The sequence below is a fragment of the Daldinia vernicosa genome, assembly GCF_022497035.1.
Source record: "Daldinia vernicosa strain CBS 139.73 unplaced genomic scaffold F5Y00scaffold_1, whole genome shotgun sequence".
Taxonomy (NCBI): domain Eukaryota; kingdom Fungi; phylum Ascomycota; class Sordariomycetes; order Xylariales; family Hypoxylaceae; genus Daldinia; species Daldinia vernicosa.
This window is the reverse complement of record NW_025953917.1, coordinates 888,797-915,810: the sequence shown is the minus strand read 5'-3', so window position 1 is coordinate 915,810 and position 27,014 is coordinate 888,797. Positions and strand designations below refer to the sequence as shown.

The following is a 27,014-nucleotide window of genomic DNA, read 5'->3' as shown; positions in this document are numbered from 1 at the left end:
TACTCATATGACGTTCCGTGAGTTCGCGACCCTAACCACAATCATAGGCAAATCGTATTGGAGTGTATACTATTACTATCACGTTTTTGCAACTCGATTGGGCGTCGCATCGACCCATGGTTGGCCGTTTGACTATTCCTTCCAACACCGTCAGTGTACATACTCGGCCCCGAACCCCTTGTTACATTGACGTTTCTCCCTCCACCACCCCAACTTGCAGGACAATGAACTTCGGCTATCCCATTTGCTGATTTTAACCTACTGCCTATTATGGATGAGTTAGATTCGAGAGTGAATATTTCCCGCCCTAGGTATCGAACAAGGCATCGTAGGGCCGCGGGATTAGGTTGATGAGATGGAAGTTAGAGACTTTACACTATCCGATGGCGAATCACGACTATATCAGGTCTAAAGGGTAGACTATCTTAACCATTTTGGCGATGGACTCATATATTTATTATTAGTACGGGCTTGTTGTACATTAAGTGATAGCTGTTATTTAGACTACCACACGTTCTATTACATAAATTGCCATGAATTCCTCTAAAATGAAATGGCAGACTCCGAAAGTGCGGACATGATTGACAGACCTCTAGAGTTGCTCAATACTCGATACAAGATGATCTAACTGATCAGGCCCGTTCCCCAATACGTCAGCTAGGAGCCTTGTCGCGCCATTTAGCCTCCGTATTTTAATCGTTTCCTCGAGTTCCCTAGACTTTTTTGCCGCGACATCTAGCACCTTCCGCGGAATGCGAGCTAATCTCGCCACGTTTAGACCGTAGGATCTGTGAGCCATACCCTCGCCCACCTCGTATAGGAACGTGATATCCTCCTCTTCTCCATCTTCAACTTCGTCGCTACCTTCGGCTCGCACTTCCTCACCACCACCGCGGCGCTTGGTGGCGGTAAAGCGCATGTGGACGTTCTTGCAGCGGCCTTCGAGGCCGTCGGCGACGCGGGCGAGGTTCTGGTAGTGGGTGATGAAAAGGGTGAGGCAGCGGGTGTCCTGCACGACGTGGGTGAGGACGGCGTGGGCGATGGCGGCGCCGTCGTGGGTGCTGGTGCCGCGGCCGAGCTCGTCGAGGATAACTAGGGAGCGCGGGGTCGCGGCACGGAGGATACGCGCTGTCTCGGAGACTTCGACCATGAAGGTGGATTCGCCGGCGAATAGGTTGTCGCGAGCGCCCATGCGGGTGTAGATTGCATCGGCGAGGGTTAGAGTCAGAGACGAGGCGGGCACGAAGGATCCTATCTGTGCTAGGAGTACGAGTAGCGCGACGGCGCGGACGAAGGATGATTTACCGCCCATGTTGGGCCCTGTGATTAGGTGCGCGAGGGGTGCGGGGGAAGATAAGGTTGTGCTGAAGGGGATGTAAGACGTCGTTAGGGTCTGCTCTGCGATGGGATGCCGGCCTTCGCTGATGGAAATGGTTGGGGGAGAGTCGGAGGGGAGGAATGTGGGCTTTGAGTAGCCGGGGAGGGCGGCGACCTTGGAGAGGGAGAGGAGGCAGTCGAGGGTGGCGAGGGAAGAGACGGCGTCGCGGAGTGGTTGGTAGTCTGATGCGATGGCTTCAAGCAGAGAGGTGAAAGCTACGTCACAAGCGGCTGACAGAGCCTCCTTGTGCTGGTCACGCTCCGAGATGAGGCGGACGACCTCTGGTGTGTGGAAACGCGAGAGCTTCTTCGTGCCGCTAATCTTAAGCCAGGAGGCCGGGACGCGCTTAAGGTCGCTATTTGGTACCTCAATAAGGTATTCAATACCGGCGACGGTAACGTAGGGTACGGGGGACTTCTTGCCAAGAGTTGAGGCGGCTACCTTGCGGTGGGCATCCAACTCCTGCTCGACGGATGCGATGCCTAGTTTGTGCTCGGTGATGGCGTCCGTTTCTTCGCTCTCGCGGAAGAATGAGTACTTATCGTCCCGGCGCGCAGCCTCGGCATTGATGCGATCGAGATGCGACAAGACGGTGGGTAGTATGAGCGGCAGCGAGGAGATGGCGGAACTAATTGCTTCTGCTGCGAAGCCCATGTCTTCAGATGACTTCACCCGCGCGAATTCCATTGCTATCCTTTGAAGTGTTTGAAGGACCGATAGGAGCTCGGGACGAGTACACTTCCCGTAGTATATACGGATCAGACTTCGCTCGAGGTCCGTCTTAATACTCTTTAGCAGATGTTCTAGTTGGTCGACCTTGGCTGTCGAGGCGTTCTCGAGTAGCTCCTCGATAGCAGTTACCCTTTCTTCAAGGCGCTCCTTGTCCAAAAGGGGCCGACCAATCCACTTGCGAAGTAGCCTTTGTCCAAAGCGAGTCAACGTCTTATCAAGTGCCCAGAAAAGACTGCCTTTTTCGGTGTGATCAGTTTGATTGCGATACACCTCCAGACTCTCCAAGGTTGTGCCGTTGATTAACATATGCTGACGAGCAGTGAAGGACTGGAAATATTTGGTTAAATCGAATATATGCTCGAGGCCGTACTCTTTCAAATGGTTAATCATAGAAGACAAGCAGATTGTGACGGGCTCTGGTAATTTGAGGACTTTGTCAAGAAGTGCGCTAGCCTGCTCATTATTGCCCTCGGAAGCCTCCTTTAGTTTAGCAGAGTAGAACTGGGCGACATGAGAATAAGCTTCGGCGGCAATTGTCTTGGACTTAGGTATCCTTTCAATCCTGCTTCGATCGCCAAATACATTGGTGGCGCTGCCCGATAAATGCTGAAGGAGTTTGTCCGTAGCTTTGGAGAGATCGCCAACAATGAGAAACTCGCACGGTGAAATATGTAGGAGCCTCGTTTCGATTTCGCTTCTCATGAAGCCGTCCTCGAAGTTGTCATATATGATATCGCCGGTCGCGGGCTGTACTGCGATGATACCAACATCGACTTTCTCGTCAGTACCCCATCCTTTGGCTTTTGTCTCCGTGATACAGAGGAGATATCCGCCTGCTGGAGCTCCCGAGTTATCCCTCTGGTCTAGCTCCCCAATCTCGTCAACGTAGGTTCCCTTAGTGTAGACATTGGTAAGCTTTCTCGTGAAGGGTGCATTGCGGTTATCCCCGGCTTTCTTCAATGCTGCAGTCTCGATTTGGCGAACAACACCAACTTTGTGACCGGCCGCTACCAACCGCTTAGCGTGTACTGGTAGTCGGTGCACGGGAATACTCGCAGACGCGAATCTATCGAGATGTGCTTCAGAGGGGTGCTCGTCGTATCTGAACTTGCCGGGTATACAGACTATACTAAGCTCCTTGGCAGCGGTACGGGCGTCTTCGCCAAAGAACTTGAACTTATATCCCACTTCGACAATCAATATGGTGTCCATATGATTTCTCTTGATGTCCAAAAACTGTATCTCCATTGGTGTGAGTTTACCCGTCTTGGCTCCCTTCTTCTTGCCCTTTGTAGGTGGTGGCGGAGGTTCTTCTTCTTCGCCATCTTCTGCGTCCTCGGCAGCTTGGGTTTGGTCATCTTCCTGCCCGGTTCCATGTCTGCCATACGCCATGCTATCCGGGCGCCCGAGCTTCTGTACAAATTTACGGTGAAGCTCTTCTTTTCTCCGCTTCTCGAAAGCATCATCTTCCCCCTCCTCCTCCCCCTCGTCGATTACATCTTCTCGAGAGGTTGAGCCGTTGTATATATAACGTTCCGTACGAGTACCCGGTCTACTTTGGGCTAAGGTAGGAGATCTAGCAGCTAAGTCGTCTAATTCCTCGTCCTCGTTTTCTACATCGGTGGCTTTCGACTTTTTCTTAGGGGGTGTGTTATTCCCATTCCCGTTATCGGTGTCTTCTCGGAGCGGTCTCTTTCGGGAGCTATCAGGGGTATTATTGGGGCTCCCGGCATCCTGAGCCTGGGGCTTTCGGAGGGATGTACTTAGACCGTTAACGGTTCTTGGGGTGAAAAAGTTGGTGAGGGATTGCTGCTTTTTCTCTTTGGCCTGGCCGACCATTATGAAGACAGTAGCAACTAATATCGTTAGTAATGTAAATTGCGTAAATTGCCAATGGTGGTTTCAATTTTGGGGACAAGTCGTCATAAAGTTGAGGGACGAACGCGTCTAAGAATCAGTAAACGCGTTAAGTGTTCAGCACAGACCATCTTCTAAAGTTTTTGTTTCAGGGGAATTCCTTGCTAATCTCCACTAAGCCACAGGATCATGCGTGCCCCGTACCGCTATGTACAATACGTACCGCTACAGTACGAGTAAGACCCTCCAAAGTGCGATTTCCCCATATCGTAGGGGAAGACTAGCCCCGCGTATTCCGTAGATTCTACTAATACAACTTTCTTCACTACAACTTCTTTACATACACTAATCACTCATCACCCAGCTTTTCATATCGTCATTGAGATGAAAGATATGAAATTATTCTATGTAACCTACATGTATCCTTTTCAGACGTCTATCCTATCCAATCTACTCTATTTTACTAAGAAACAGTTTTCCGAAATCCCACCAATCCGATCCAATCATTATGTGCTGAACTCTTCTATAGTTCAGCTTCATTACCGTTGAATGCGATCAAGTTGGGACTTCCATTCGCATTCTGCACCTTGTCCCGTGTTCCGAGGTCAATCAGCCGGCTGGTGACCTTTTGCACGCCTGAAATTGACTCTCGCGACATCAAGTACGTCACGAGTCCGGCGACGTGAGGACAAGCCATGCTGGTTCCGCTCATGGAGACATAATCCGAGTCATTGTCCATCCAAGCTGAATAAATATCGCTTCCCGGAGCGAATATGTCCACACAACTGCCCCAGTTGGACCAGTCTGGTCGATTGTCCGTCTGATCAATGGCTGCTACCGTGATTGCTTCCGGAACTGCTGCCGGACTATATGTGCATGCATCGACGCCGTAGTTGCTGGCCGCCACCACCATTGTCATGCCAGTTGCAACGGCATTCTTGACAACGTCGTCTAGAGCCTGGAATCTAGGGCCACCTATCGACATATTGATTACAGACCGGTCAATTTTCCCCTTTGTTTGAGCATCGTTGACAGCTGGTATAGGTTAGATTCTGACATTGGTATTCTCCCATTCGTATCGACTTACCCCAGTCTATTCCAGCAATGATTCCAGACCAGCTTCCAGATGAGTCTTTGTCTAGAACCTTCACTCCGATGAGCATAGTACTATTGTTCACTCCAACCGTGTTGCCGCCGACGGTTGCGGCTGTATGGGTTCCGTGCCCGTTGTCGTCAATATCCTTTGGCAAATATTAGCATATCTTACAGTCAGCTTCATCAGTACAACTTACCTGAGCCCCGTCAATGAAGTTCTTGCCAAAAGTAGCCCGTCCTCCAAACTCCTAGCTTATATCAGTCACCGATGTTAAGCATTGGATTGAATGCAGCTTACCTGGTGAGTCACGCGGATTCCGGTGTCCAGTATATAGGCGTAAGTCGGAGATTCAGTAGTGCGGGCGACGTCGTCTACATAGGTCGCAACACCGGGGTCCCGATGGGAAATTCGACCCAAACCCCAGGTATCAGCCTGGGGGTCTGATCTAGGAGCATTGCGAGAGATAGCTGCTTGAGCAGTCACGCGGCCATCTCGAGCGACGTATGAAACCTTATACCAGTTAGAATGCTTCATTAGAGGTGTTTAATTGACTCACCAGAGGATCACTACGAATATTGTCGAGAGTTGCGTCGTCGCACTCGACGTGGTAGCCATTGAAACCAGGAACCTGATAGGTTTTCACAACTCCCTTCTTAGCACCTTTAGTCCGTTGAGAAGAAGTATAATGAATCCGCTGATAGTGCGCTTGAAACGTCTTCGGAGTAGCGTTTTTCATAACTACAATATAGTTATCGTCTATACCATCTGCAATATCTCTATGCATGAGAGGCGCCTTGGCTAGAGCAAGAGGCACCAAAGCCGCGAGAAGCAGATGAAAGGTCTTCATCGTGATTCTTTTCCGAGTTGGCAAGACGGAGATGTAGTTCCTGAAAAAGCCAGACGAAAGGCAGCGGAGTAAGAATATGATTTATGAGGTTCGAATGGGGTTTGCTGGATCAGCTGGTCGGGAATTATGATGGATAAACTACGCCGTCTTCATTGATTCTTTTATAGACGCAATGGCTAGGAGAGTCTCGGGCTCTATTACTTTCATGATATCTTTCGTGGCACCATAAACACTTCAAATGATGCCTCATGTAGTGGCTCTATTCACCATCCTGTTTTCGACACCAAATGGGGGTATTTTCTAAGACCTCAATAGTGACTTAGTAGCACATAGTCATCATCAGCTCACGGGAATGGCCGAGACTTTTAAATAAGTGAAGCGCTCAACTCTAAAAGTACCTATATAATTCACTCGGTAGCGCCAATTTGACGACAAACACTCGCCAACGAAGCCTGCTCGTGTGAATATGAGAGCCTTCCTATTCTTCGACATGTCTCACGGATCTGGTCGGAATTATTAAGCTTGTGCTTGCGTGACAGTCGCATCGGAGCTAATTCTAGTCACACAACCAGCAGTGAGGCCGTGGTATTGGGCCAACTCGGATTGATAAGGCTCGCAATTGGGACCTGATCTTAATTGTACCGGCAGCTGGGTCCCGATTTGGGCCAATTATTACTATCTAATTACTACTGGTATCCTAGCATTCGAGGCGGGTCAATTGTGAAGCTTGATCTCATAGTACACCGTAAAGGGGTAATGCCCAATTGCTAGAACTATCACGTTAAATTGCACAACTTCCTTTTGCTTATCATAGCTACGAACTTTAGATAAAGATTAAAGTATACATTAGGTACCCTTTGACGTATATTTTAGTCTTTGTATAATTCGTAGTTTGACTTGTCTTTTCAGCTCTATAGAATATAAACTCGTCCTACGGAACAAATTTATGGTTCGCTAAGCTAACACCCGAGCGGTGACGGCAAGATCGTTAGTATGTCTAACTACACCTAGTCACCGACCACTTTCCGCCTGTCCAAGTTACCAATACTACCTCATGGGGCCAAGTATACTATGTGTGACCCTGTACGACTTGTACCGGAGACATATTTCGTATTCCGAAGAGTACAGAAAGGTTAAAGTGTCTTATCGCAGAAGGCTAGCTGAATAATGGCCCGCAAATAGGGTGGTTTCAATATGGGATTTGCTGATACAAGTATAGCAATGTGTAAATGGCCAATTCAGGAAATATTTCGAAAGTTGGCTTCTCAGGAAACAGATGGCTATCGGTCATATATTAAAGCTGAGTTTGTCTGAACTACCATGAAAACGCCACTGGTGATTTATATGTCGTATTAATAATGTTTATACACAGGTAATGGGAGAATTGGAAGGACATACCTATTGTAATAGATGTGTAACTTTTATATTGGTATGCTTATATAGTATCATTGAGGGATAAAGTGAACAATAAATAACAACTCGCCTCGAAAACGCTTAGATACATCAATAATACGGAAAGTGGCAGTATTGGCAATGCATCAGTAACAAAAGATGGAAGTGTGTGATTCTTGTGCTCCTTGATCGTAATATCTGACGACTATGAAAGCAAGGGGCACCTGGTTAGCCATGTCGAATCGATTGGATCGATCTTCTCTACTCTTGTGTCATTGCCATCGTGTATCTGACATTCGAGGCATTCTCTCTGGATAGCACCAATACTAGTAGATTACCATCTCCATACCTCTAACTATTCCCTGTGAACTCGGTCACCAGATACCTTAGGTACCCATGCCCGTCTCGTCGAGGCATGCAACTATTTAGGGCTAGGACTCGGCGAGGCCGTCAAGATTGTGGCACGAGAGGATCTGAAACTGTATCTTTCCTGCTTTATTGTTGGTCATTGAGGATTTACTTTTGTTACTAGTTGCTGTAAACTCTTCTCAACGTTGGATATATTACGTAGGCCGTAACACCTGGGCGAAACAGGGAGGGCGAGGGATCCTCACTGTAGAAAGAGTGTGGACATTTTCAAATAGACCCTTCTGCTATGCATGCAGAATATAGTAATTGTATGGTTAAATGTTCATAGGCACTTCATGGATTAGAGAAGAACCAAACTGAAATTCGCTAGTTATAACATACCTACCTATACTCTCTAATTAACTATTTTATGCTGGCATGGTTTTAGGCATTCCTAACCCCTTTTAAAGGATCATGTTCAAATATCCGTTGACATTGTTTATCGCCGTAAGTGCTCTCTATCTTAGTGATTTGGTACAAGGCAAAGGCATTTGAGGATCTCCTTTTATCTGAGACTGGTATGTTGGGATTGTCCTCGTAGTTGTATCATTTAGATACACAGACACAGACACATGTAATTCTTGATGGCAGTCCAACTTGACTCCCTCTAGATAAACTTGAAAATGAAATATCACTCCACTTCAACCGTATGCCTCTGTTGGATCGGCATCGGCGTGGACCGTGGTGTCGGTCTTGGGTAATATTGATCGACATCTTACAACTAGCAACGACCTAATGGATGCGGCATGAGTAAGGTTCATAACTTCTTTAGAGAGCAAATCGAGTAACAGGTATGTAGGTGGGTCGGTCCACAGGCAGACTTACATAATATTATTTGTTCCAGATTTTTCGATTGCTGCCTTTATAATTGTATGGATGCGACTGCCCATTAACTTGGACTCTGGAGAAGGAGCGAGAGCCAAGAGGCAAGAAGCAATAAAGGGCCAAACGGGTGTTGTGTATGTATGACGTATGCACGTATTTGCCCACAGGGCCACAGCTCGCCACTTATGACGTTTAATATCTCCATATACGTTGACTTATAATTCTTACCTTTTAACTGACATCTTCATTAACTTTAACTTTTAGACTCATCACTAAACAACTGCCAACCAACTGTTAATCGAGAAACACTAGACGCCAAATCATTTCGACCACCATGGCGTCGAACGGTTATAGCTTCAGCTCTTCTACCATATCTTTCACATCTTCTACTACTCGAAACGGGGAGACCACTGGGTCCCGCTATGCAGAACATACTTCAAGTGACCCATCGGGCACCACCACTCACACTGCGTCGCAACGTATGGGCGAGCCCCTCCGCCATGAGCGCCGCGACTACGATGCTTCGGGTCGTCTCGTTTCTTCCACAGACCGAGCCCTAAACGAGAACGGTACAGATACGAACCGCCGCATTGAGGATGTATCTGACGAACAACTGGAAAGGGATAGACTCTACGATGAGCGCATCAGGGACGAGTATTCGAAGAGAGAGGGAGGTGCATGAACTAGGAGATTGATTTTGGGGGGTTAGAAGATAGCAGATCATGTATAAGTGTACTTGGACATAATGAATCCAATCTTTGAACAAGAATAACTGACTTCTTTAGTGATATGTGATATATATGTTTAATCCAGCAGAGTTATTAGTATATCGTATCTGATATCATTATTTTTTATGAGGTTCCGCGTACCTACATAGCCTTATTTATATATTTGAAAGAAGCTATGTCGAAGATAGTTGACATGTCAGTATGTATGACTACTTCAGCCGCTATGCCGGTAGTTCTAGGCACTGGTGACACTTTCCAGGGACCAATACCGCTGTCAAAATGTCGGGTGGTACCCAAAATTGGAGCCTAACTGTACCGGGAACGTCACTACTATCGCCGGCCCCACTATAGCTTCTGACTCGTCGCGTGACGTTTCCGATTGCATCGAATTAGGTATTGATTTTTTCCTCTTTAAACCTTTAAACCTTTAAACCTATCCCCCCCTAGATACATCCTTACTACCCATGTACTTAACCTAATGCACAATATATTCATTTTCTCTGGCGTTGCCATCTCACCAAGTCATGGATAATGGTGATGGTGATGGTCAGTCTCGGTTCTGCCATGACGGGAAAGAAGGCGAGAAAGCCGCAGGACCGGACAGCAAGGACATCTATGTTCAGCTTGTAATCTCGCTCGCCTTAGGTACCTCAGCCTTCGTCGCCTTTTGTGTAAGTAATTGACAATAGTCAATCCCGCCTAGACCCTAAAGCTAATTGTCACGAGTAGATCCTAAGACCTCGGTGGAAGACTGTCTACGCCGCTCGGAGACGTCACCATGGCCCCCAAATTGCGCTTCCTGCGCTTCCCGACAGTTTCTTCGGATGGATACCAGCATTATATAGAATTACAGAGGAACAGGTGCTGGCATCTGCAGGCTTAGATGCCTTTGTGGTAGGTGTTGTACCGACCTGAAGCTTGATCAATGGGTTGCTTATAAAGTCTTAGTTTTTATCTTTCTTCAAGATGTCGCTCCGCCTATTTACTCTCATGTTATTTTTCGCCGTCGCCGTTCTTTGGCCTATCCACAAAACATTCAATGCCGACACGACTCAACCGCCTAGCGAATCCTTCGGAGATGCTGCTATATACATGAACTTGGTACCGCGAGACAGAAATTATAGTCTGAGCGGGGTGGATAATATTCTAGCGAAGCCCGAACCCGAGGATAAGAGCTGGAGCTTGCTATGGGCTCCGATCTTCACTTGGCTATTCTCTTTCCTCACAATATACTTCATGGATTCCGAGACTATAAAAGTGATTAAAGTAAGGCAGGACTATTTGGGTACCCAGTCAACCATAACCGACCGGACATTCCGGCTGACGGGAGTGCCCGAAGATATCAGATCAGAGGAGAAGATTAAGGAGTTCGTGGAGAACTTGGAAATCGGACATGTGCGAAGCGTTACGTTGTGTCGGAACTGGGCTGAAATAGACAGTCTGATAGCCGAACGGCAAAAAGTTTTACGAAAGCTTGAAGAAGCATGGAGCGTTTATCTAGCTCGGAGACCACGCACAGAAGCGTCCAATAATCAGCAACGCCCAGACTCAAACAGGACTAGCCAAGACAACGATGACGAGGACGAAGAGTCGCAAGAGAATAGACGTCTTCTCACCAGCGATGGCCTACGAGACATTGCCGCGGAGAGGGCGAGGCCTAAAATTCGTCTTCGATTCGGCTTCCTTAGAATGCGAAGTCGGAAAACTGATGCCATTGACTATTACGAGGAGAAGCTACGTCGCCTCGATGAGAAAATTCGAAATGCGAGAAGGAAAGAATATCCGCCAACAGATAACGCGTTCGTGACGATGGATTCTATTGCGGCGTGCCAAATGGCCATGCAAGCCACTATTGACCCTAGACCAGGACGGCTGCTGTCGAAGCCCGCGCCCGCCCCTTCAGATGTGATTTGGAGGAACACTTATACTCCACGATACAAGCGTCGATTAAAGTCCTGGACCGTTACTATCTTCATCACGTTCCTATCCATCGTCTGGTTGTTCCCAGTGGCGGTACTAGCTCAGTTACTTAGCCTTTGCGGCATTTCGAAGGTATCACCTACCCTTGCCGAGACACTTTATGCGCACGATATCACGAGGATTTTCGTACGGACTGGCTTGCCTACTCTCGTGGTCTCGTTACTCAACGTCTTGGTGCCGTACCTCTACGATTATCTTTCCAACAAGCAAGGAATGATGTCTCAAGGCGATGTTGAACTTTCCACGATATCGAAGAATTTCTTCTTCATATTCTTCAATATTTTTGTTGTCTACGCGGTCTCGGGTAGTGCGGCTCTGTCGGATTTCTGGAAGATAATCGGAGATTCGCTCAGCGACACGCGTACTATTGCAAAGAAGTTGGCTATCTCGATACAAAGCCTGAACAACTTCTACCTCAATTTCATCATGCTGCAGGGATTCGGTCTGTTTCCATTCAAGCTTCTGCAATTCGGGGGCATCGCGCTGTATGCCATCTATCGGATGAGAGCAAAGACACCGCGGGATCTTGCTGAGCTTGTTCGACCTAGCCTATTCAACTATGGGTTCTACCTCCCTACCTCTCTACTAGTGTTCATCCTCTGTTTAGTGTACAGCATCCTCCCCGGTGCGCATCTTGTCCTATTGCTTGGCGTCTGCTACTTCTCACTCGGATATTTTGTTTACAAGTATCAATTGTTGTATTCCATGGACCAACCACAGCACGCCACTGGTGGCGCATGGCCGATTATTTGCGGACGTATCATCGTTGGTTTAGTTGCATTCCAAGTTATCATGATAGCTTTCTTGGTGCTGCAGACAGCCTTTATAGCTGCATCATTTATTGCACCTCTAGTTGCCTTGACTTTTTGGTACAACCTTTATTCCCGGCGGCTATACACTCCACTTACGAAATTTATCGCGCTTCGTAGTATTAAGCGCGCTTCTGGTCCCGGCTCGGAAACTCGTCCTGATCGAGATCCAGACCAAGTACAACAACGGCAAACTCGACTGATTAGACGCATGAGCACCATTGACGAAGATAAGGAAAAGGGGATGAGGTTCATAAACCCGAGTCTTGTCGTCCCTTTGGAACAGCCTTGGGTGTATCAAGATCCACCACCGCTTCTACCGGAATCATCTGTTAGCTCTGGCACAGACTCTGGCACAGGGAGTGTTAGCGGCAATGGCAGTCACAGGGAGCCGTCGCTAGGAAGTAATAATGATGGGCTGGGTAGTGTTTCTAGTTCCTTTAGTCTTGGAGATACCCATGTTTGGCGAGACAGCAATGGTGACGACAGCGTATGATGACAATGAGAATTATAATTAGGACGTCTTATAATGAAGAGATTGAAATATTGCCACCTCCTATTTTTTTTTAATTTCCACTATAGCATCCTGTTAGAGCATTGATGTACTACTATTCAGCTGTGCATCCGATACGGCGGTTGATGATAATGAAAGAAATGAATATGGAAGAATGGACGAAAGGGCTTTAATATTAAATTATATCTGTTTGGTCTTCTATATTTGCACTAATTAAGGCCACATGCCATCAAACATAAAGAGCCAATCTTCCCAGTACCGATCATAGCGTCCCACGAGCCAGCTTCTTCCATCGCCTTGCCCTCCAACCTTCCACGGTCGCGTATATAAACCCTCATCCTGTAAGTGTCTCTTCAACACCACATTGATGCTAAAGCTGCTCGGGCTTACCCCGACGAAGTAGTCGCAATTTAGCAGTACCACGAAATCTACTAACGCTTGCTGGTCCCAGCTGAACGACTTCAGCCTCTCTAGCTTCTCGTCTCCCTCGTCTAGGAGGTCGTACTTGGACCTAACCTCTAGTTGTAAAGTTGCCATGGCCTCTGCGCCAAACTTCCTTGCTTCTGTCTCGTTGCCTGAGGCTATGTACGCTGCTCGCCCTTGGTACCCCTGGCTCGCGGCCTCGCGCAAGTAGTTCTTGGTCTGGTTCTCGTACGACGGCCATCGCGATAGGGCATCCGCCTCTGTCCGCAGGTGTACTCCGAGAAACGATTGGTCGGCTACGGTTTCGGTGCCCCGTGTCGAGGCGGAGAGCGTCCTCATCGATGTCACAATGGCATCTGCGACGTCCAGGATGTCGTCCCGGATCTTCAATAGCCCGCCGAACGTGGCCGCAAACTCGGGCCCGTCGCGGTATACAGGCCAGTCCCAGAGTACCCCCCAGGAGAAGCGGATAAGTCGCGGGTTGTCGACGTCGTTGGACGGCGCCCAGCCGCGCTCTGCCGCCGAGCTCCGCAGCCATTCCCGAAACGCGCCCCCGAACCGATCCGTATGCCGGTTCGGATCACGCCGATCGCATCCGGCGCGGCTGCCTCCAAAAGTCTTCGGCATCACGCGCTCCACGATCTGGTCGACAGCGCGGTTCGCCTTGGCCGCTCTGGCCCGCGCGCCGGGCACGTCCTCGACGCGAGCGTACACGGCGACGCGCGGACAGGCGGCTGCCATGGCGCCGCGGAAATGCGCCTCGTCGAACATGTACCCGAACGACTGGTACGCGTGGAACAGGTCAGCCGGGTTGGAGGGCGAGCGGGCCTGGATGCGCGGCAGGACCAGCGCGGAGGCGCCCGCGTCGACGGCGTACCGCACGCATGTCAGGATGTAGTTCCGGATGTTGCCCGGTCCGCCGCTGTTGTTGTCGCAGAGAAATGCGAGGCCGGGGACGTATGTGGTGGTTTCGGCGCAGACGCGGCGGAGGGGCCAGGCGATGAAGGGGGCTCGTGCGCTTGAGAGGTTGGTATTATTAGTGTCTTGTTCCCTGTTATGGGTTTGTAGATGTTGTTTGTCCCGGTTAGGGGTCGGTAGGACACGATGGTTCCGGATGGAAAGTACGAGCAGCAGGCTAACTGAGCTGAAGAACAGTAGCACTGCAGCCCTCCGACGGGTGGCTACTGTCTTGTACTGCCGAAGCGCCATTGATGCGTCGGTACAACTTTGCTAACCGATTCCTTCGTGGTAGGTATCGTCATTCGTATCACATGCCTCTCACGGTTTGCACTAGGGAAGTGAGGCCAAGACTTTACTATGGTGTTTAATAGGGTGATTCTACTTTTCGCCCGTAAGAGAGAAGAAATAATCAAAGCATGGCGTGTCACAGTTGAGATGTTAGGGCCCTAGATATCCTTCATGTTCACGATGGAATAGTTCCATTTTGGGAATTGCGGAATGTAGACTCCGATGTTGCTCGATTAGAACCATTTAGTTAGTAACTTGATATCTTTCTAAGACACATACATGTTAGTTATAGGAAATAACTTATAACATGTTATTGTGAAAAGGAGCAGTAGTCAGTCATTCTGGGTACCAAAGCAACTAACTATTGAAGATTGAAGGCTGTGTTCCAACTATAAAGTACAATTATAAAGTTAATAGCTTAGACGGCAAATCGAACAACCTTCGTTTCTCTAAATGTGTTAAGGTTCGCTGTGAAACATCGGATGGCTATGACTTATTACTCAAACACGGCTCTGGGGATGTTGACGACAGTCAGTGCGGTCATTAGAAGCAAAGCAAGTGTCCTTGAGTAAGACTGGGGGACTATCTTAAGCTTAAGCGAAAACGACGTGATAATGCGCTTCCCTTACATCGTTAATGTACCGTTCTGGGAGGGGAGATAGCTAAGTTCGGCGTTAATGGCATGCTTCATCAGAGCGTCTTTCCATATGAGGAAGGTTGGATAACCGTGCTCTTTTGACTCCCCACCAATATCGAGTCCCGTGAAGATTTAAGCCAATCCCTTACTTATAGAGTTCCCTAGTTACTATAGCTATCTAAGCTATCTAAGCTATAGAGACGTCTCCATGACAATGATAAAAGTATCCGCGTGGCTACCACGAGCTTGGCATGCTGTGCGACTTAGCTGTGTGTTTAAATCTTCATGATACAAATACAAATACTAATCTTTCCCACCTCTAAATTCCTCGTCAGTTCATCTTTGGCAGATAAATCCCTTTGCTTTGTAGCTCCGCCTATTCCACCTATCCCTGAATCATGGTTGACTTATTATCTCCCTACTACTAGGTCCAACAAAGCTTATAGATCACCGCCCGCGCACGGACATTCGCCGAGATTTGGCACGCCGACTATCATGGCGTCTCCTTTCTTACTTAATTATTTCACAACTCGCTTACGCCTTAGTGTCCCTTCTTTCTGTCTAATCGCATCCCTCGCAATGTCAAAATTGGCAAATACATTACCGATAGTCAATAAAACTATCCCGGACTACACTACCTCGGAAGCGGGTAACCCTTTCGTGGATGGCTGGTACGCCGACCCTGATACTGAGATATATGACGGTCTCTATTGGGTATATCCAACAGCCTCATATCCGTATGAAAAACAGACATATCTCGATGCCTTCTCTAGCCCGGATCTAGTTCATTGGACAAAGCATCCTAATATCTTAACGACTGACGATGTGACTTGGGCCAACAATGCCGTATGGGCTCCGGCGCCAATCTTCCGCAACGGAAAATACTATCTTTACTTTGGTGCTAACGACATCCAAGAGGACGGACCTGCTAAGGGGGAGATTGGGGGGATTGGAGTGGCTGTCTCGGACTTCCCACAGGGCCCGTACGTTGACGCGATTGGAGCACCGTTAATCGGAGACTACCACAACGGCGCACAACCAATCGACCAAGACGTCTTTATAGACGACGTCGATGGACAAGCTTATATATACTACGGGGGGCACTCGCATGCGAACGTAGCCAAGCTTAATGAAGACATGATTTCCATCGGGACTTTCGACGACGGAACACAGTTCAAGGAAATTACCCCTGAGAACTATGTCGAAGGCTCTCAAATGATCAAGCGCAACGGCATTTACTATTTTATGTGGTCCGAAGGCGTTTGGACAGGTCCGGATTACTCGGTTTCGTATGCCATGTCCGACTCGCCCTTGGGCCCCTTTCCCCGACTCGCAAAGATCCTACAGCAGGACAGCGCAGTGGCTAAGAGCAGCGGGCATCATGGCGTAATCCACATTCCAGATACCGACATATGGTATATCGTGTACCACCGCCGTCCGCTGAGCGAGACGGACGGTAATCATCGTGTTCTCGCATACGACCGCATGTATTTCAACGACGACGGAACTATCGAGCCCGTCAAGATGCTCGTCAAAGATAATTTCGCCGATGGGGAAATGTACGATTGGAAGATATACGATGGGGAGTGGGCAGTGGTAGATCAACGACTCGCCGTCGCTGAAACAGCTGAAGCTAAAGCCTTGCTGGACACTGATTTCACCGATCTGGTGTTTGACGCAACCATCGCGGTTCAATATGGAGATGGAGACGCCGGGCTCGTGTTCCGGGCTACCGATCTCTCCACTACCTCCGACCAGTTCAGTGGATATTACGCAGGCATCTCGTCGGCTAATAGAGTCACTCTTGAGAAAGCGGATAGCGGAACATGGACATCGCTTGGCCAAAGTGAAACCAAGGTCTCCCTTGCGACCGAATACCATATCAGAGTTACGGCCGTTGGTGGTGATATCAAAGTATTCGTGGATGACTTTACAGAGCCCCAGATCAGTGTCACGGATAAGTCGTTTGCGAATGGTGCGACTGGCGTGAGAGCTCACAATGTCGCTGCTAAGTTCGGTAGTGTTTCTGTTCAACGGCCTTAGAGCATTCGGAGCTACTTAGCGGCGTGTTTATGGTGGGAACTTTTGAATATATTTTATAGTTATATGTAATTTGGATTCTCTAGATACTTAATGACTACCTATCTATCAATGTAGCTTGCCGAGATGTTCTCGTCATCCCTAATCCACAAACAAGTTGACTTTCGTGATACCGAACTGACTGAAAGATAGAAACTAGGTAGTTTAGGTACTTAATCTAGACACAGCCGCATATTTCCACCTACGCCAGTATGTGGTTGGTACGAGAATGCTGTTTATTGATAACACGAAAACCACGACTGAGTCGATAGTGACCGTCAAAAGCGATTAGGGGTTCGATGACGCTGGAGGTGCAGATGGCTATTTATATTGGACTTCGCCGACTCGGGCGTTACTGGAGGGAACACCTGTCCACTCGGCTACCCCCTTAATGCCAACGAGACGAACCGCCAATATATTATCGACGGAGAATGATATACTCTCGAGTCTCAATGTGTATCCTGGTTTCCCGGGGCTCGATCGCTCTAGACTAGAAGTACCTCTTCCCGATAGCCACACTTTTAAGATTGAAGGAGGGCTTATTAGATATATCCATACTCTCTTAGCTTGTGTGAATGCTGCGTGTGGATTGAACTCGAGGATAACTAGCCAAGAACGCCCGCCATTTTACAGAAACGAAGAACTGTAGTAGCTTATGCCCTAGTATTCATGGAGTTGACTGTAGTATTTTTATCTCCAAAACAGCATGTTCTATTTATCAAGTCAGTTTAATGAACCGTTTGTTAGGTTAGGTAATACTTGACTGCGAATGGATTAGTTTAATTATCTGGGTATATTGGCTTCAGTGTTAACTTTGAACTAATAACTAAATTTCCATAGGCCCTGATCCATAGTTTAATATATATAAATGTACGACAGAAGGATCTACATCGGGAGGCACCCAAATATCCAACTTATCCTTAACGAAGGCCGCGAAATTAGGATGTAGGTTTCTAGAGGCCAGATCCTTCCGTGTGACCCATTCAACTTTTTTTATCTCATTTGTATCCAGCTTTAGGTCGGATATCTCGAAGTGCTTCCTCGGATCAGCTACAAAAGTAATGTATGACCAACCTCCATGGTCATCGATTACTTCTCCAACAGGCCATAGAAACTCTCTGATATTAAGTCCGATCTCCTCCATAACTTCTCGTTCCATGGCTTGCCGGGCTGATTCGCCATTTTCTATAGCTCCCCCTATCGTGGCCCAAGTCAAAGGGTGGTCGCACTGCTCTGCTCGCAGACCGAGGAGCATTTGTACTTCGCCTGACGTGAGGTATCGGTAAACTAGTAGGCCCGCGGCACCGCGGTTACCCCAGTGCACACAGCCCCGTCTGCATGTGACGAACGTAGTCATCGTTTAGTTTAGTCTTATGATATTTTCGGTATCTTTGGTGTTGTAGCAATATGAGCAGTGTCGAAGAATAAGGAAACGCAGAACTCAAGATCTTTTATAGATCGGATGTTTACTTAAATGGGTATTTATATAAAATACAATTAAACAATCGCATTCTATATAACACAACTGTGTAGAAACAAAGGACACTTTCAGTATGTGCAGCTACGAGCTCGTACACATAGTTACCTAATGTTTGATGTTTCTTTTGGAATAATGAAATTGTTTCCACGCCTTCTAGTTTCATCTCGTTATAATATCTAGTTTCCAGAAAGATTGCTACGGGATATGGTGTTTGCTTTGTCAATGTCATAGGCGATAAGACACGATACAAAGAAAGAGTATATCGATATTTGATTGTGGAAGACTCATGTGAATGTCTCGTATTTTTGAAAAGTCGTAGAGGAAGGACTTTCTACCTACGTTCTTAGTAATGGCTCGATATATACGGCAAAGTAGATGGTTGCTAGATATCTTAAGCCGATTGTTAGGCACTCCTTAGTCGACATGCCACAGTGCCATATATTCACCTTCGGTTTCGGCCGTAGTAAGTCGCTTACTATCTGTCTTGCAAACACTTCGGTCTCAGTGCACGGCGCCTTCAGGAATTTTCGACGGGGCGTTATCGAATAACTTGGACCTCACGCTACCCGTCAGCAGCTACCTATGTCCTGGTTTCACAAAACCTTTTATTGCATCAGTTTAAGGCGTCCTTGAACAGAGTTGTCCCACCATTCTGGTAGCGTGGAGCATATAAATTGCGGGGATTGCCGAGCAGGGGGGTATCGCTGAGAGGTACAGGGGTACAGGGGTAAAGGGGTAAAGGGGCTAAAAGGGGTAAATCTTCGTAGGTTCGAAAACAGAGTAGCTGCAGAAATGATATACTATGTAGAGAGAAGTCTCATAATTCCTCCCATTTAATATAATTATTACAATAAACGAGGGGATGAAAGGAACGCCGCGGTTGTATTTCATTTCAGTTGCTGTCTGTGCTAGGTTATATCTTGAGACTATTAAGTAGAAGACAATGCTATTTGAATTCATTCGCATCTATTGGTAACTGTATTGAATATCACCATAAAATTTCACTAGTTTCCTGCGTATCGGACTCGCACTGCTGTACGCCTTGTAGAAATCCATATCACTCATGATTTAGTACATCGCAAAAACGCTTCAAAAATGCTAGCAAGATCTTCTTCTTGGGATTTATCATACCCGAGTGTGATATCGATGATACCTCGAAAGTCCGCCAGTGTAGCGTCGGTATACCGATAGATTGGCATATCGGAACCATCTGGTGGATCTTCGACGGACATAGCAAAGACAACAAGGGGGCCTTTCCAGATGACGTTTCCATTTCCACGGCCGTGTTTGGCAACGGCCGTATAGAGGCTTTCCGTCAGTTTTGATCCATCATACATAAAATTGTGCCGGAAGTGGAAATTCACAATGCGGGGTGTTGACTGCTTATGAAAATAATTCCAACGCGCTCGATAAGAATTGGCGGGTTCCCCGATGAATTCTTGAACGGAGTTTGGATTTGGGTGATTGAGTTCATCGAGCATTTCGGAACCTTGCACGCAAGGGACCCAGACGAGTTGCGGGACTGGCTTGTCTTGTGGAAAGTAGATAGCCCTGACATGAAAGGGGGAGGGACGTTCCGAGTGAGTCGTCATGTCCTTGCACAGCAGCTTGTGTGACTTCCAATCGGCTTTCTGGCACTCCTTCGAGCAGTAGTGACAGCTCTTGCAAGAGGCGCAAAGCTGACTTCCCTCTTTCCAGCATACAGCGCACCGGTTGAGAGTAGGGTTGAGAGACATTTTTCTCGATAGAAGACCTTGAACTTGTGGGTGTCTTGGGCTGGTATATTGAAGTCTGGAACTTGGAGGCGAATTTATTAGGCGAATACGATAGAAATTCTTGATGGATTGAATGAAGGAATAATTAAATCTCGACGAATTTAATAAGGGTAGCAGAGGAAGGTGAGGTAGGGTTTGAGGTTGAAGGTCGATATCAGGTAGGTAGGTACCTATGCACTTTGGCGAAAGTTATATTGATCGATTTGCTAAATGGAAGAACGTATTACTGCTGCTGCTGCTGCTGCTGCTGATGATGATGCATTGGTCAGTGAGTTGGACTGGTATATTAAAATCGGAACTTGGGAGCGAATTTAATAGGCGAGTACGATAGAAATCCTTGATCGATTGAAGGAAGGAACAATTAAATGTCGCATATGATAGCGATGATATACTGATATTTCTAGTAAACCCTCTTTTTTGATACCTAGATGTGGAACTGGTCTTATATTGCGAGAGCGTTGTTGAATCTAAAAGGACTACGGGACCTTGTCTGTTTATATACCCAGCCCTGGGGCCTCGTTCCTTCCCTGGATGCTATAACCGTGACTCACGATGATGTGGACCACCTGCCAACACTAGATTGTTAATATACATCTCCATCATAGGCCTGGAGTAATTGACGACCAACTCCACTTGCTTGTTCCGCATGCCAATATATCTCCGCGAGTTCGTCGAGAATCCTAAGACTTCTCTCTACATCCTCCCTAGCCGCCCTCCTCGTGGTTTCTAGTGTAGTGTGCCTTAAACTGCGCAGAGCTACTGTCAGGGACAGAGATGCTGCATACGGGATGAAGGGAAGTTTCGATATGTGAAGATCGAGAAGGCGTGATATTTGCTGAGCGCAATACTTATGTCTAACCCGCGAGCTTTGCATTATCAAAGGCGATGTACTTTCAGAGCTACGAGGTTCGATAGTTTCGATTTGGGCTGGACGGTAAGATATGACGCCAATAACGTTATATAGTAACTCCAGACATGCTTGCGTAGATGGATGCAGGATTTGAGCCTTGCAGTCTTTTACCAATTCTTCAAACTCGGGCCACGATGCTTCCCAAACGCAATTTTCTTTTGTTATCTCATCGGGCGACCCCGCCTGATATAGGTCTAGGACACGGTCAAGCATCTTACATAGACGAAATAGTAACGTAAGGCCTGGGGATAACGATCTCATTACGTCGTCGTCTTCTGCTGGTAAATATATCTCATTAATGTGAATCATTGTCGGCCGACCAGTTATCATGGCAACGATCTTATCAAGCGCAAACAGGGAGCAAAGTAACTCCACACGGCGTGCTTCTGAAATCACGTCCCCAGGCCGCGAGGAGTAGTGTAACCCGGAAGAATAAGCAAAATGGACGGCTAGGCCGCATAATCGGGCAACTTCGTCATCGCCATCTGGACCATAGGAATGAAAGGTCATTAAGGCGAGGACCTGGACGAGCTCTAATCTGTCGTCGACAAGACCGATATCTTGAGCTATCTTTAGAACGCCGAAGAGTCTGTCAGCAAAATCACGAGGCGTCTTGAGAGCGAATTGCCCATCTTCAATCTCCGGAAGGTTGAGGTGCTGCCTAGCCGATGGGCTCTTGCAGGCGGCCAGACAGATAGCCTGCCTTAATATGATGGTGGCCGGGTTCTCCTGATTGATGGGGCTGGCAAATGCCTGAGTGTTGAAGTCGACGATGGGGAGTATAGGGTGGATTTCATGCTTATATCAAGTCTTATATATTTAATTAGTACTGCCACAATTTTTTCAACCAATCAGATACTTAGAATCGCCCCGCAGTTCGCGACTTTTCCCTTTGCCATTCTATCGCATAACGTCTGCAAAAGGTGCAAATGGTATAGAAAGGTCATGCAAAACGAGCTCTATCCAACGATACCAATTATTAAGATTTTTATATTCTATTAAAGTAGGTCAATTGATTCTACAAAAAATTCATCGGACGTGCGCTGAGGTGTGGCTAGCCAATCAGAGGCCAGACTTTAGCTGTGGCGTCAGTTTTGCCCATAATCCCCCCTTCTCCCCCCGTCCGCGGTTGAGCGGACGGGCAACGCCACTATATCTCTATAATAGCATCAAGATCTGGTTGTGGAGGGAGAACCTGGAGACATTCGATTTCCAAATATGGTAATACTGCTTTCACCACCATTGGTAAGTAGCCTGCAGCGACGCCCGGGCGCCGCTCGGAGGGTGGCGCCCTCATATCCTGAAAGGAAGGGCGGAGGATACGCGATGGAGGGAGTTGCTGTGCTGGATCCATCTCTACGCCCGAAGCCGTGTAAATAGAGAGGAAGAAGGAGTGCGCTGACGAGGCTCCAGCGAAGGGGGCTGTGAATCGTGAAGCTACCTGTGCAGACGGTAAAACTTGGTGATTGTCGTTATCAATTTCTCTGGAGTCGAATGATTCGGGCGGTTGTTCATTTACGGGATGAACAGGGAGTTGGCCATCTAGCAGATCCGACACGGCCATGGTCACTTGACGCCTAACTCCCTCCTGTTGCACCGGGGTCTCGTTGCTAATACCGTGGCTACATTTCCGTTTTCCTCTCCTGCATGGATCACAAGCTTTCTTTACTTGCTTGCGTTTGGACCCGCCGCCATCACCGTAGTCTCCGAGAAATCTAATCCTCTTCATGTCGTCTTGTGAGGAAAGTGTAGAAAATCCCACAGAGATCAATCAAGAGAAAGTCCGCAGGGTCCAGCGGTGTGTGGACCTTCTTAATGCGGCAAGTCCGCAGATCGTCAGCGTGATGTAACGCTACGCTTTTAGCCCTATAGACTATTAACAATCTACTACCAATATCCACGTTGTATGATAGGGGAGAACATACGGACCTTGAAGTGCTCTTAGAACTGAGGTTAATAATGTCTCAAAATGATCCAAGTGGTTTTCTGGGCCTCTACGGCGCGTGTAGGCACTTATATAAAGGGCGAAGTTAAGATGTGAACATTGATTCTGATATCGATTCCTCACATACACTCAAGAAAGCCCAGTCAAGATCAATAAAACTTTTAGAATATTTTCATATTTCAATATTCAATATGCATCTCTCAACCCATACATGGATGCGACCAGAGCCTCTTGAGGTGACTCTGAAAAGAGCAGCCTCCCTGGGCTATACGTCAATCGAGCTCGCCGGCGAACCCTCTAGATACACTGTTAGCGAAACACAGGCCCTGTTGAAGAAATATAACTTGTCTTGTTGGGCCACTGTAACTATCATGTACGGCTCCCGAGATCTTTCCGCTGTGGATCCAACTCAACGGGAGCAGACGGTTAGCTATATGAAGAGTGTCGTCGACTTGGCTGCTGGATTAGGGGCGAAGACAGCGACCGTGGTCCCCTGTACCGTAGGCAAGCTTCACCCAGTAGCTAGCGCGTCTGAGGAATGGGGATGGGTCGTGCAAGGCGTACGAGAGGTGGCGCAGTACGCCTTACAGAAGGGAGTACGCATAGCGATAGAACCTCTCAACCGATTCGAGACGTACATAATCACCAATACGTCCCAGGCATTGCAGCTCATCGACGAGGCGAACGTACCGAATCTCGGCGTCGCATTCGACCCCTTTCACCTAAATATCGAAGAACCGGATCTACTTGCCGCGCTGAGGAAGTGTGGTAATAGGCTTTATGACTTCCACCTCGGCGAAAACAATCGTCTTTCTCCAGGTGACGGCAGCTTGAACTGGCCCTTGATCGTCCAGACGCTACGCGAAATTGGCTACGATGGTGGCCTGGCGCATGAAGCTATGCCGCCGATTGATCGGTCTTCGGGTGGCCAGTTCGGGCTGAAGCAATTAGAAGCTGAGCCGTGGGATGTAGACGAAGGAACTCTGCAGTTTCTAAAAGACCATGCTAGTGGTGTATTAAGGGACGACTACTATACTGCCATGGTAGCGCGGACGGCAGAAACGATTCTCCCACTGATCAGATAGATGTAAGGGATTGATGGATGGAGCCATGTACCTACCTCATAATAAGTAGCAGCAAATCAGAATAACTAGAGTTCTTAAATTAGACTTGATTGGTCAATTCAATCCAAATTAGTGTAGAGCATGCATAAAGTTGCAAACGCTACGGGGCTAATCCGTCTAGTCCGGCGACTTATGCAGCCAAAAGGACTTAAGACACAGATACCCGAGGCCCTGCATAATGCTTCCGGGTTCCATAAGGAGATTTGTAGCACCTTTTCTGCCATACATGATATCTTAGGTATGCAAGGCTGGCACCAGTCGCCATCATCCTACGGAATATACGGACTCGTCATCGGATATTTCATTACTAAAGTTGAAGTGTCCTTGTGTACAATATATAAAGAACCTATGGGTTTATAATACGGTAGTTAGCACACATATATAGCATGGGATATACTAACTCGAACATGCGTCTATTTATCTTCAAAGCCACTCATACTACTCCCTTTTGATTGTGCCAGCTTGACTGTTGTTCACTTAACTAGCAAGTACGCTTACGATGGATGCACCAAATACGAAACCTTATCACCTACCCTCAGATGCCGTCTGGTTCAGTCAGTAATCCGACTATACCCCTATTACCTCCTTACCAGCATAACCCCTAACCCACATTGTAGTTACCGGATGCTCTTCTGGAATTGGCCAATCTCTGGCTCAGCTCATCACGCAGACCTCAAACCGCGTGGTAGCTACGGCACGCAAAGTGTCGGCTTTATCGAGCCTTCCAACGAATGACCATGTCCTCAAGCTAGAGCTAGACGTCACTTCTATCCCTAGTATCGAAGCTGCTCTCCAAGTCACGGTAGAAAGGTTTGGCCGTATTGACGTCGTAGTCAACAACGCAGGCTATACCCTCGTTGGTGATACCGAAGCTGCAGAAGACCAGGAATCCCGGGCAGTGTTAGACACGAACTTCTGGGGTATGGTAGACGTGACTAAGAGAGCTCTGGGAATTATGAGGGATGTGAATCCCAACACTGGACAACAGGGCGGTGTAATTTTAAATCTGAGCTCTATGGGTGGCTGGTCGGGTTATCCGGGAAGCTCCTTTTATCATGCCAGTAAATTCGCCATGGAAGGATGGACAGAGTCTGTGGCGAAGGAGTTGCCGGCTTCGTGGAATAGTAAGTACACGGCCCCTATCCCAGGAGTAGCCGGATTCCAAATATTCAATGTGGCCACTCTGACTTAGGTACATATGGACGGTCTGCTAATGTGCAAAAACTTTCAGTTCATTTATGCAACATCGAGCCTGGGGGCGTGAAGACCAACTACGCGACCTCTTCTCTTAAACACATGGCCAAAAGACACCCAGCCTATGCCGAGCCTAACTATCCCACGAACGTCTTGCTAGCCTACATGCTAAATGAGGAATGCCGCAGCTTGTGGTCAGAGCCGAGTGCTTTAGCCGCAGCAATGTATCAAGTTGTAAGCCGCGGGCAGCGAATTCCGATTCGGGTGCCGTTGGGAGCCGATTCTTGGGGGATGATAGCGAAGGACCTCGAGGACACTAAGAAAGACCTGGACGACTTGAAAGAGATCAGCTTAGGCGTGGGTGATCCGAAGCAGCTGGAGACTATCAACTTTTTGAAGTAGTCTAGGTGATTTGAATACGATTGTCTCACTTCAGTTTGATTGTCTTGCTTTGCAATACATATTGGAATAATTCAACAGTACCAATATTCGAATTTTTTAACCTCTTGCCACGAGATTGACGGTCCAAAATATCTGTAGAGCAGGCATGGTATTATATAGAAGACATAGGGTACTTTATTATAAAATACAGAAGTGCACCGGCTCCATCAAGCACTCAACAATAACACCACGCCCATCGCCAGGCAACCAGATACCTACCATGGCCCCCCAGCAACACAAGATAAACTTATAGTGTGCATTAACTGCCCCTCTATCACTCCTGACCTGAAGATACATTAGCCAAAAGGGCCGTGGCCTAGTTGTCTGAAGGGAAGACGGCGTAGATAAAATACCTTCGCGGTGTTTTTCGAAGGTTCCGGGTTCGAGCCAGCGGCAGGGCGGCAAGATAGGCCTGCTTGTTCTGGTCAAGTGTGCGCAGTTCGAACTTTGGAGCCTGCTTTTTTTTTTTTAATGTTTCCATTTTCTTTTTATTGACATGTTGTTGTCTATTGCATGTACTTCTTTTTTTTTCTTTTTCTTTTTTTTTGCTTGGATTTCTAGAGAAGAAGAACGTTCTATTATTATAACAACCGCCTTTAAATTGATCACTCTTTAAATTTACTTTAAATTCGAACTTCTAATAATCTGGTAGAATCAAGATTCGAGATAGTAAAAAGACAAGTTGAGTGGCTTCATTTTTCTATGATATCGGTTAAGAGTCCCTCCTATTATATATTACTAATACATCAATTTAGCCTCTCTCGCATCTTTATCACCACTCATGACGTTTTCACTATCGGTAGAGTCTAGAATATCCTTAAAAATGAATACACGTAAAATTACAAATTCCATTCGTGGTTTATACCCTGTCCATATACCTAAGACATATAGTCTCTCGAAGCTCATATCAAAACATGTTCGGGTAATCCAGCAACTATACGTGTTACGATCTATAGAATCATTAGCGCTCAGACCTATCGTGGTATATTGATCTTATTCGTTAGAAACTAACAGCGAACCCCTCAACGGGTTGACTACTTTCAGGTATCCAGCTTGACGTTATCCGCGGGGTATCTGATCTCATTTGGAGATATCCTCGTCGCGCCTTGACGATTCGCCGAAGATAGTAAAGCCATTGACGTGATCCTGCTAGATATTGATACAACCATTATCCTTGGCGTGGGAGTCCTGT

The 27,014-nt window shown here is 47.4% G+C and overlaps 11 protein-coding genes across 11 annotated transcripts; 5 read left to right on the top strand and 6 right to left on the bottom strand.

The window, feature by feature from the left end:
• Positions 1-296: 296 nt before the first annotated feature.
• Positions 297-4,046, bottom strand: F5Y00DRAFT_5178 (muts domain V-domain-containing protein). The gene has a single exon (XM_048013754.1). The coding sequence runs from the start codon at positions 3,947-3,949 to the stop codon at positions 593-595; it is 3,357 nt and encodes a 1,118-aa protein (XP_047870255.1). The 5' UTR covers positions 3,950-4,046; the 3' UTR covers positions 297-592.
• A 444-nt stretch (positions 4,047-4,490) lies between these two features.
• Positions 4,491-5,910, bottom strand: F5Y00DRAFT_250345 (subtilisin-like protein; the record flags this gene model as incomplete). The annotated part of the gene is made up of 5 exons (XM_048009721.1): positions 4,491-5,002; positions 5,055-5,208; positions 5,260-5,310; positions 5,361-5,573; positions 5,620-5,910. The coding sequence occupies 5 exons, from the start codon at positions 5,908-5,910 to the stop codon at positions 4,491-4,493; spliced, it is 1,221 nt and encodes a 406-aa protein (XP_047870254.1).
• Positions 5,911-8,774: 2,864 nt separating this feature from the next.
• F5Y00DRAFT_222831 (uncharacterized protein) lies at positions 8,775-9,304 on the top strand. Its single transcript, XM_048005787.1, has one exon. The coding sequence runs from the start codon at positions 8,870-8,872 to the stop codon at positions 9,215-9,217; it is 348 nt and encodes a 115-aa protein (XP_047870253.1). The 5' UTR covers positions 8,775-8,869; the 3' UTR covers positions 9,218-9,304.
• A 328-nt stretch (positions 9,305-9,632) lies between these two features.
• F5Y00DRAFT_222830 (DUF221-domain-containing protein) lies at positions 9,633-12,794 on the top strand. The gene is made up of 3 exons (XM_048005786.1): positions 9,633-9,934; positions 9,993-10,157; positions 10,212-12,794. The coding sequence occupies exons 1-3, from the start codon at positions 9,788-9,790 to the stop codon at positions 12,546-12,548; spliced, it is 2,649 nt and encodes an 882-aa protein (XP_047870252.1). The 5' UTR covers positions 9,633-9,787; the 3' UTR covers positions 12,549-12,794.
• F5Y00DRAFT_267543 (uncharacterized protein) lies at positions 12,780-14,445 on the bottom strand (the record flags this gene model as incomplete). Its single annotated transcript, XM_048012087.1, has 1 exon — positions 12,780-14,445. The coding sequence occupies exon 1, from the start codon at positions 14,196-14,198 to the stop codon at positions 12,780-12,782; it is 1,419 nt and encodes a 472-aa protein (XP_047870251.1). The 5' UTR covers positions 14,199-14,445.
• A 553-nt stretch (positions 14,446-14,998) lies between these two features.
• On the top strand, positions 14,999-17,026 carry F5Y00DRAFT_222825 (glycoside hydrolase family 43 protein). Its single transcript, XM_048005785.1, has one exon. The coding sequence runs from the start codon at positions 15,160-15,162 to the stop codon at positions 16,915-16,917; it is 1,758 nt and encodes a 585-aa protein (XP_047870250.1). The 5' UTR covers positions 14,999-15,159; the 3' UTR covers positions 16,918-17,026.
• A 753-nt stretch (positions 17,027-17,779) lies between these two features.
• Positions 17,780-18,310, bottom strand: F5Y00DRAFT_256813 (NUDIX hydrolase domain-like protein; the record flags this gene model as incomplete). The annotated part of the gene is made up of 1 exon (XM_048010472.1): positions 17,780-18,310. One exon carries the CDS (start codon positions 18,308-18,310, stop codon positions 17,780-17,782), a length of 531 nt encoding a protein of 176 aa, XP_047870249.1.
• Positions 18,311-19,494: 1,184 nt separating this feature from the next.
• F5Y00DRAFT_256812 (uncharacterized protein) lies at positions 19,495-20,169 on the bottom strand (the record flags this gene model as incomplete). The annotated part of the gene is made up of 1 exon (XM_048010471.1): positions 19,495-20,169. One exon carries the CDS (start codon positions 20,167-20,169, stop codon positions 19,495-19,497), a length of 675 nt encoding a protein of 224 aa, XP_047870248.1.
• A 461-nt stretch (positions 20,170-20,630) lies between these two features.
• F5Y00DRAFT_267541 (uncharacterized protein) lies at positions 20,631-22,847 on the bottom strand (the record flags this gene model as incomplete). Its single annotated transcript, XM_048012086.1, has 2 exons — positions 20,631-21,916; positions 22,314-22,847. The coding sequence occupies 2 exons, from the start codon at positions 22,845-22,847 to the stop codon at positions 20,792-20,794; spliced, it is 1,659 nt and encodes a 552-aa protein (XP_047870247.1). The 3' UTR covers positions 20,631-20,791.
• Positions 22,848-23,032: 185 nt separating this feature from the next.
• F5Y00DRAFT_5112 (xylose isomerase-like protein) lies at positions 23,033-24,155 on the top strand. The gene has a single exon (XM_048013752.1). The coding sequence runs from the start codon at positions 23,255-23,257 to the stop codon at positions 24,146-24,148; it is 894 nt and encodes a 297-aa protein (XP_047870246.1). The 5' UTR covers positions 23,033-23,254; the 3' UTR covers positions 24,149-24,155.
• Positions 24,156-24,499: 344 nt separating this feature from the next.
• On the top strand, positions 24,500-25,788 carry F5Y00DRAFT_267533 (NAD(P)-binding protein). Its single transcript, XM_048012085.1, has 3 exons — positions 24,500-24,741; positions 24,805-25,311; positions 25,419-25,788. Exons 1-3 carry the CDS (start codon positions 24,687-24,689, stop codon positions 25,781-25,783), a joined length of 927 nt encoding a protein of 308 aa, XP_047870245.1. The 5' UTR covers positions 24,500-24,686; the 3' UTR covers positions 25,784-25,788.
• The last annotated feature ends 1,226 nt before the right edge of the window (positions 25,789-27,014 follow it).